The sequence below is a fragment of the Lontra canadensis genome, unplaced genomic scaffold, assembly GCF_010015895.1.
Source record: "Lontra canadensis isolate GAN:19392208 unplaced genomic scaffold, GSC_riverotter_1.0 scaffold25, whole genome shotgun sequence".
Taxonomy (NCBI): Eukaryota; Metazoa; Chordata; class Mammalia; order Carnivora; family Mustelidae; genus Lontra; species Lontra canadensis.
In genome coordinates, this window is record NW_022631019.1 from 475,823 (window position 1) to 484,842 (window position 9,020).

General features: G+C 63.7%; 1 protein-coding gene across 1 annotated transcript; it reads left to right on the forward strand.

Annotated features, from left to right (window-relative positions):
* Nucleotides 1-663: 663 nt before the first annotated feature.
* Nucleotides 664-5,392, forward strand: VWA1 (von Willebrand factor A domain containing 1). Its single transcript, XM_032863145.1, has 3 exons — nt 664-805; nt 1,907-2,464; nt 4,071-5,392. Exons 1-3 carry the CDS (start codon nt 733-735, stop codon nt 4,781-4,783), a joined length of 1,344 nt encoding a protein of 447 aa, XP_032719036.1. The 5' UTR covers nt 664-732; the 3' UTR covers nt 4,784-5,392.
* The last annotated feature ends 3,628 nt before the right edge of the window (nt 5,393-9,020 follow it).

Sequence of the window (9,020 nt, forward strand, 5' to 3'; positions counted from 1 at the left end):
TCAGATCTTGGGTCAAGCCCTGGGACCCTCATTGGGCAGGGTGTATGGGGACAACAATAGTTCCAGCATGGTCACACTGGACAGGGCCTGAACCAGCCATTCCCAGCTCCTATGCCTCTTCCTCCAAGCAGCCAGGCAGGGGTGGGGGAAGCTCCCCTTCAGACCCCTGCACCCTCCCAATGCCCCCTTTCCTTTCTAAGTGTCCAGACCACAACACCTCCCCCTCTCTCAACCCTGTGGTAGAGGTGAGTCCAGGGCCCCAGCCTTGCTAGGGTGACCTCGTTCTCGGTGTCACCGGCCCCCACATCGCACCCTCTGGGTTTCCCTTGGGCCTGATTTCAGAGACTCATAGCACTGGGGGTGGGAGTCCAGCCTGAGAGCTCCCTGCTCTGCTCCTGGCTGGGGGCAGGGGGCAGTGGGGACCCCGAAGCCTCCCAACCAGGAAAGACAGCTGCAGCGTCTCTGTCTGTGCACGCCCACGCGCGCGTGCCGCGGTCGCACCTCCGTGAGCGCTGCGTGTCGCTACCCTCCCGGGTCTCTCCGCGCGCACGCCTCCCGCCTCCCGGAGCCTGTGCGCCTCTGCACGCGGGGTGAGTGTGCACCGGGGGCGGGGCCTCGGGGACGGGGCCTCCCGGGGGCGGGGTCGGGGCCGGCCTGCGCGGCGGCGCGCCCTGCAGTCCCCGCGCGAGCTAGTGGCGAGCGGAGGCCGAGCGCGCCCCTTCCCGCCGCGCGATGCTGCCCTGGACGGCGTTCAGCCTGGCCCTGAGCCTGCGGCTGGCGCTGGCGCGGAGCGGCGCCGAACGTGGTGAGTGAGGCCGGAGGCGGGCTGGGCTCCAGCTCAGGCGGCGCCCCTAACCCCCGCTGCCTGCGCGGGGCAGTCTCTTTCCCTTCCGCGGCCGCGGGGTAGGGACGGCCGCCGGGCACCCCACCCACCTGCGGTGGGCGGACCCAGGTGCCTCCCGGCTGCCTAGCGGGCGCCAGATGTTGTAGGGACGGGTCTGGAAAGGGAGGGGAGGCGTCTGTCGGGGAGGAGGCCCCTGCCTCAGTTTCCTTCTCCTTGCGATGACCCTTAATAGAGGGCTGGGGTGGTAAGAGGGCTCGAGCCGCCCCACCGGATTGGGGGAAATAGAGGGAAACAGAGGCCGCAAGGCACAGATCAGAACCGACACCGCAGCTCTTGTCTGCCCTTAGCGCAGTGGTGGAAGGGGTCCTGTTGCCCCCTGGGGTGCCGGGAGCAAGGGGAAGGGTTTGGAGGGGCTGGTGGGCCCTCGGGCTGCTGCAGCAAGTAACCTGCTTCCTGGGTCCAGAGGAGGGGTGACATCATCTGCAAGTGGGGTCATGACTCCAGCCTGGCCATATGGGCTGTGATCATGCTCTGTGGCCCTCATCCACCTCAGCCCCCAGTCTGCCCAGCCACTTTGTGCCTCCCAGCCCCAACAACGAGTCGCTTTACCTGGAGGCTGGGCTGTGGGCCTGAAGCCAAGCCTGAGGAGACCACCCCTGTGACCCAGGCCTGTCCACCCACACTCCTAGGGGCTGGGCCAGGACCCTTGGCTCCAGCCTGTAGAGAGTCGGCTGAGCAAAGGGGGGTTGGAGGGGCTTAGAGGGGGTGGCTCTCCGTGACAGATGAGACCTGAGCCCAGAGAGCACCCCAGGCATATGACCAAGGTGCAGAGCTTGAACCCACTGAGACTGTGGGCAACTTGTTGGCTCAGGACCCCTCTCCTCCTTTCCCCAGGGGTGCCAGCTTCAGGACCTTTGGGGGTGGGGCTGAGCGGACTTTCAGGGCCTACTTGGGTAAGGACAAGCTCCAGCTTAGGGGAAGCTCAGACCCTGGGGGTTCTGCCCTGGGTGTGGGGCTGTCTGGGGGCCACCACCCGGGGCTGAACCCTCCCCTCTCCCCCAGGCCCCCGAGCATCGGCCCCCCAGGGGGACCTGCTGTTTCTGTTGGACAGCTCGGCCAGCGTGTCTCATTATGAGTTTTCCCGAGTTCGGGAGTTTGTGGGGCAACTGGTGGGCCTGCTGCCCCTGGGCCCCGGGGCTCTGCGCACCAGCCTGGTGCATGTGGGCAGCCGCCCGTACACCGAGTTCCCCTTCGGCCAGCACAGCTCAGGTGAGGCTGTCCAGGATGCCATACGTGCTGCAGCCCAGCGCATGGGCGACACCAACACTGGCCTGGCGCTGGCGTACGCCAAGGAGCAGCTCTTTGCAGAGGTGGCGGGGGCCCGGCCAGGGGTGCCCAAGGTGCTGGTGTGGGTGACAGACGGCGGCTCCAGCGACCCCGTGGGACCCCCCATGCAGGAGCTGAAGGACCTGGGTGTCACTGTCTTCATCGTCAGCACTGGCCGTGGCAACCTCCTGGAGCTGTCAGCTGCTGCCTCGGCGCCCCCAGAGAAGTACCTACACTTTGTGGATGTGGATGACCTACACATCATTGCCCAGCAGCTGAGGGCATCCATTCTCGGTAGGTAGCCAAGGAGCCCCGGAAGAGGTGCAGGGAGAGGGACTCAAGGGCCTGGAGCAGGGGCCAGGGGCCTGGCCAACAGCACTTCGTGGGGGGTGGTCAGCAGGGAGGTAACTCACAAACTTCTCTCTGCATCTTCCGGGGACACGGTCAGGCTGTGCGCCCTGTAGGCCCCACTGCCTGGTGCTCTAGCGGGCAGAGGGTCAGGCCTGAGTAAACACGTGCAGGGGGCCTTCCTTGCTGACGCGGACAGGCCCACCCCAGGGTGGAGGGCCTGGAGGGGCGGGGCGGCCAAGGGGCGGCATGTGGTGGGATGTGGTTAAATGGAGAGGAAGAGGGAGGCCCAAGCCTGAGGACTGTGCCGATGGACACCACAGGCTCCTGTACATGCCTGCGAGTGAGAGAGCCGGGTCGGGATGGCCTAGGGTTGCACAGAGGGCAGGCCCTGCCACCCTATGGGGGAGGACAGTCGCGGAGTGACTTGGTGCCAGTGGTGGTTTGGGGACTTGCTAGAGAGGAGGCTGGACCAGGGAGGGCCCACTGCGGGCTAGCAGCTCCCCACCAACTTCCTTACAGACCACCTCTGCACCCCCCACCCAGCCAAACCTCACGGTGGGGGGGGAGAGATGAAGGGCCTGATTACTGGCTCAGCTGGCTCTATCCACTGAAAAATGCCACTAGCCCCAGGATTCTTCCTGAGCCTCCGCCTGTGGGTTAATCATCCACCAAAAACTGAAAGGGGTTGGGCTGTGGATTGCAGGAGGGAGAGGGTCCTTTCAGAGGTTTTTCCCAGGGATACCTGGGCTCTGGTGGCCCCCGCGTCAGTCACTGTGACTGAGTCTGGAGGGGACAGCAGGAGGAAAAGCAAGCAGCTGGACAGGAAGAACCCAAGGCTGCAGGGCAGTGAGGCAGTGGGGCGGGGGCTCCAGGGGTGGAGTGGGGTCTGAATCTGGGGGACGGGCAGGAGAATGAGTGCCAGGCTGACAGCTGGCGCACCCGACATTAAATGAGGAAGCATGAGGATCCCAATGGGCATAACTGCCCAGACATTTATCAACCTTACCTGCTTGCATGGTCACTCAGATGGCCATGTGGTGTCACAGTCTCAGGAGTAATGCACATTTGGGGGTCCCACTCTGGAGCCCCCCTAGAAATCTGACCGCTCACCCAGCTTCTCTTGTAGTTGTCACGTCATCCCCCCTTGGGGTGTCCCCCAACCCGTGGCCTCCCATCTTCTGGCTGCCCCAGTGGTGCCCCTTTGCATGGACTGTCCAGAGCTGACCCCACACTCTGTGCTGGCCACTGGGGCCCGGGAAGGGGGCTGGCCTTCTGTTCTCAAACACCACCTTTGAGGGGCCCCGTTTAGGCCACTGGAGTGCTGGGAGGTGGCCACAACGGCTCCTCACCTGCGGGGGTTTGCCGCTGAGCGCCTGATGGAGTCCCAGGTTCCGTAGCCCAGCCCTGTCACTGGGTCGTGTATCATTAGCGCGGCTGCGGTGGCGGAGCCTGGGCTGTCCCCCACATCTCCCTGTCCCGTCCGCCCTGAGTCAGCAGTCAGGGCCCCAGGCCGGACGAGAGGAGACCTGACACCCTGCACCACCCGCAGACGCGATGCGGCCGCAGCAGCTCCGCGCCTCTGAGGTCACGTCCAGCGGCTTCCGCCTGGCCTGGCCGCCCCTGCTGACCGCAGACTCCGGCTACTACGTGTTGGAGCTGGCGCCCAGCGCTGACCCGGGGACCGTGCGTCGCCAACAGCTGCCGGGGAACGCCACGGGCTGGGCCTGGACCAACCTCGACCCCGACACCGACTACGAGGTGGCGCTGGTGCCCGAGTCCAACGTGCACCTCGTGAGGCCGCAGCACCTGCGGGTGCGCACGCTGCCCGGTGAGCCCCGCGCGGAAGGCGGGGACGCGGACGTGGGGCGGGGCCAGGACGAGACCCCGCCCCCTCCGCTCACGCGCCCTACCCCCCCACCCCCAGAGGAGGCCGGGCCGGAGCGCATCGTCGTCTCGCACGCCCGGCCGCGCAGCCTGCGCGTCAGCTGGGCCCCGGCGCTGGGCCCGGCCGCGGTGCTCGGATACCACGTGCAGTACGGGCCGCTGCCGGGCGGCGCGGCGCAGCGCGTGGAGGTGCCCGCGGGCCGCAACGGCACAACGCTGCAGGGGCTGGCGCCCGGCACCGCCTACCTGGTGACCGTGACGGCCCTCTTCCGCTCCGGCCGCGAGAGGGCGCTGTCGGCCAAGGCCTGCACGCCCGACGGCCCGCGCAGCCGCGCCCTGCGCCCCCAGCCGCCGGGGGCCGCGGGCCGGGCGCCGTGAGCCGGAGCCGGCCGCCCCGCCCACCCGAGGGCCCCCTTCTCCCCAGCCCGGCGGGGCAGCGCGCGCCGCCGGAACCTGGGCCTTGCCCCGCGGCGACTGCGCCCGAACCCCCGTCCTCCCCACCCCGAACTCTCCTGCAGCGGCGGAGGGCCGCCGGCTCGGGCGTCTGCCTTCCAGGACGGGGGGGGGCCTCGCCTGGCTCCCCAGCCTGACCCTCCGCTGCCGCTGGAGCAGCTCTTGCCATCGCGACCCCCTGCCCTGCCCGGGCCCAGAGCTGGGCGCGCGGTGCTGTCCTTTGGGCAGGAGTTAGCCGGAAGGTGGGCGGGAGCCTGGGGCGGGCTGAGAACATCAGATACAGGACTGGCCTTGAGCCCAGGACAGGAGGCAGCCCAGCGGAGCGGCCAGACCTGTCGCTGGTGAAGAACCAGTCCCTCTGGGGGAAGGGCTGGCATCGGTTTGAGCGGGCTTGGTCCGGTCGGCCGCTCTGAGTCCCTGCGGCCACTCGGGTCCTAGATGTTGGTAGAAGGTGGTTGGGGAAGGGCAGGAGCTGGCTCTGGCTGGGTTCCAAAGGCTTTCCAGAGGGGACAGGATCTGGATAAAGGCAGGGAGTTGTGGGGGCAGGTTGATGGTACGGTCAGCAGCTGGGTGAGCAGAAAGCTGGGCTTTACCAGGGCATTCAGTTGGCCTGAGGGGTAGTGCCTGCTGGGGACAGTGGCCCTGCCTTCCTGCCCAGGACCCCGCTGGGTCCCCCTGCAGCCACAGAGATGCAGACCGCACCTTCCCAAAGGAACAGGACCCTGCAAGCCCCAAGGCTAGCGCATGCACAGGGTGCGTCTGGGTGGTGAGCTTCCATGCCTGGGCGGGGACAAACAAGAGTCCCCCAGGGGGGTCACCCCAGCGATTCTCTCTACAGCATCTTCTGACACCCCCCCCCCGCTGTCACTGCTACTCTACTGGGGCCACCAGACACGTCGTAAGGGCAGTACCCACTGTCCCCCAGCCCCACCAAGGCGTATACTCCTGTCTTCTCCAACTCTGTGCTCACACTGCCTCTTCCCCACTAACATCCCAGACTTTGAAGTACATAAACTAGTTGTAAACTGAGCTCTGCGGTCTCCTTGGAGTGCTTTACACCGTCCCAACACTCCAGTCTTCTAAGAGCTCCAGACCCAAGGCCCGTGTTTTGCGGCTGGTGCTGGGGAAGAGGAGGGGAGCAGAGCCCCCCTGTTGCGGAGGCTGGGAGCACCCCGACATCTGCACCTCCTCAGAGGGCCGTGGGCATTTCTACAGGCCCACCCCGCGGTTTGGAGCACAGTGGCCGAAGGCAGGAGCAGGACCTGACTGTGCCGGGCGGTCCCCACCGCAGCCTTCCGACCAAGGGTGGGGCTTTGGCGCCCTCTGCTGGCAAGACCACTCCCTCAGCAGCAGTTTGACGGGTATCCGGAAACCCCGCGGCGTTGAGAGAGGTGGTCTCGGAGTCCGCGACTGTGTTCTCAGTTTGCCCACTCGGGCTTGGGGGGCATGGGTTTGGAGGCAAACTTCAGTCGGGCTGGCCTGCCACCATTTCTCGAGGACCAGGCTCCCAAGAATCACATGGCTCCCTAAGCACCCAGGGCGGGCAGCACACACTGGTCTGTGTACTGAATGTTTGGGGCCAGCGGTGCACGAGCCCACTGTGTGCCTATGTAACAGTGGCGTGGGGGACAAAGGGCTCCTGCCCCTCCTGTGTAGCCGGGGCCAGGGCCGGCAGGCAGGCAGGGGTGTAGGTGGTGGGTCCAGGTTACCCCGGTAGTGGCAGGCCAGGCCAGACTTGGTCAGAGGGTAGGGAAGCACTGCTGACAGGGTGTTGGGTTTCTCCTACATATCCCCACAACCTCTGGCGGGTTCAGGCCCAGGGAAGCCAAGTGGCACCATGTGGTCCGTGTGCCACTGCAGGCACCTGTGGTTAGCAGGCTGTGCAGTTGGCTGACCCCTCCCAAGGCTAGTGGATGTGAACAACAGGGTCCTAGGCAGCATCGACCAGAGAGGGAATCCTTCCCCAGACTTGATCAGAACGCCCCACATGCAGGCCAGGGTGCCCAGCCCTGATGCCCTGGGTACCTGTAGGTCCAAGCCCACTGGGCCCCTGGAAAGGTTCCCCTTCCACACCGAGCCTCCTGGTCCAGCCTGCAGAGTGGTGTGCAGGCGACAAGAGAAACAAGAATACTGGCACTTGCTTTCCTAACGGCTGTCATGCTCTTGAGACAGATGGGCTCCTCCCCCAAACATGCCTGCGACCCCAAGCAAGGGCAGAGTGGCTGAAGACACATGGCCCTGCTCCCCGGGAGGCACTCCAGCTTCAGCTCATCAACTGCCAGATGCTGAGGGCAGGGAAAAGAGCCCCCACTTCCATGCCAATGAATGTCTCTTCTGGAAGCCCTTACCTTGACAGTGCTGCTCTTTTCACCGTTCCAGGCAACTTTTTTTTTTTTAAGATTTTTATTTATTGGGGCGCCTGGGTGGCTCAGTGGGTTAAAGCCTCTGCCTTCGGCTCAGGTCATGATCCCAGTGTCCTGGGATCGAGCCCCACATCGGGCTCTCTGCTCCGCAGGGAGCCTGCTTCCTCCTCTCTCTCTCTGCCTGCCTCTCTCTGCCTACTTGTGATCTCTGTCTGTCAAATGAATAAATAAAATCTTTAAAAAAAAAGATTTTTATTTATTTATTTGACAGAGATCACAAGTAGGCAGAAAGGGGGAAGCAGGCTCCCCCACTGGGCAGAGAGCCCAATGCGGGGCTCGATCCCAGGACCCCAAGACCATGACCTGAGCCGAAAGCAGAGGCTCAACCCACTGAGCCACCCTGGTGCCCCTAATCTTTTTTAAAGTAAGATTCCTTTCTTTATTTGAGAGAGAGAGAGAGCACGTGCACAGGGCGGGGAGAGGCAGAGGGAGAATGTCCAGCAGGTCCCCGCTGAGCACAGAGCCCGATGGGCGGCTCCATCCCAGGACCCTGAGGTCATGCCCTGAGCCAAAATCCAGAGTCAGACCCTCAAATGACTGAGCCACCCAGGCAACTCTTAAAGGTTGGTAAGTCTGGGCCACGTCTGGGAACAACCTCCAGGAAACAGTTTTGTCCTGGTCTCCCCCCATGTCCCTGCAGTCTCCTCGATCTACTAGGTCCAGGCCAAGGCTGCCACCTGCAGGGACTGTCATTTTGTGCGAAGTGACACATGGAACTATAAGCCTCTGATGCAGGTGTGAAAATCAGAATGGGCTGTGCTGTGGTTACTTCTGGTTAAGACAAAAAAAGCAAGAGGGTGTATCATGCCGCAGCCAAGGGCCCACTCACAGCCCCTCTCGGAGAACACATCTTCCTCAGTGGCCATGGCTTCCGAGGACTTTGCTCCTGAGGTCTGTCCAGACGGTGTATCTGCTCCCACTTCTGTTGTGAGAAGGGCAGGCCAGTGGTCACAGTGCGTCTCCTGCCAGCAGGGTGGGGGCCTGTGCTAAGGACTCCCCATGCCAGGTGCCCATGGGGATGTCCTGGCTGTGCAGACCTTCTGCAAGGTGGATCTGCAGGGGGAGAAAACAGCTGGCCAGGGCATCTGAGTAGGCAACTGCTCAGGGAAGACAGAGTGGAGACGCAGTGAGCTCTGAGCTCAGCACTATGACCCCTCATGCCCTCTTCTGACCCTCTGGCAGCCCACGGAAGAGCTGCAGGAGCCCTGTGATCTGGGAGCCCTGCTTTGCTGGCAAGGATGGGGATCAGCAGCCCGGGCCCTATTTTGGGGGCTCAGTCCTGGGAGGGCTGGCTGGACAGCCTCTCTTTTGGCAGACTGGAGTCTGTCCCATGGGGGTGGACGTGGGGTGTATGTGGGTTTGGGCGACTGTGAGCAACACCAGAACCAGCAGGTCCTTCTGGAAGCTGGAGAGAAAGAACAGAAAAGGGACCAGCATTTCCTCTTCTTAATCCAGCCGAGCCCTTCGGGGGGGTGCTTTGGGAGGTCTAGTTTGTGGCTAATCCATTAAAACCTGGATGGCCACTGGTGTCGGGGAGGGGGTGGCATCTGGCTGGGAAACTCATTTGGCTTTCTCTTGAGGGTGAAAGATCACAGAATCATCTGTGACACGCCCCCTCTTTTATTCAGGCTTAAAGCTGTTTTCAGTGTAGTGGGGACAACGCCATATAATTCTGGGAACTCGACCAATTCCATCAAGGAAAGAGTAAAGGGGCAACCTGGATGCTGGCCCCAGAAGCG

Excerpts from the sequence above, each read along its gene's own strand:
- VWA1 (XM_032863145.1), top strand. The coding sequence starts at position 733 with ATGCTGCCCTGGACGGCGTTCAGCCTGGCCCTGAGCCTGCGGCTGGCG. Across the intron at positions 806-1,906 it reads GCGGAGCGGCGCCGAACGTG|GCCCCCGAGCATCGGCCCCC; the intron begins GTGAGTGAGGCC and ends CCTCTCCCCCAG. Across the intron at positions 2,465-4,070 it reads GCTGAGGGCATCCATTCTCG|ACGCGATGCGGCCGCAGCAG; the intron begins GTAGGTAGCCAA and ends CACCACCCGCAG.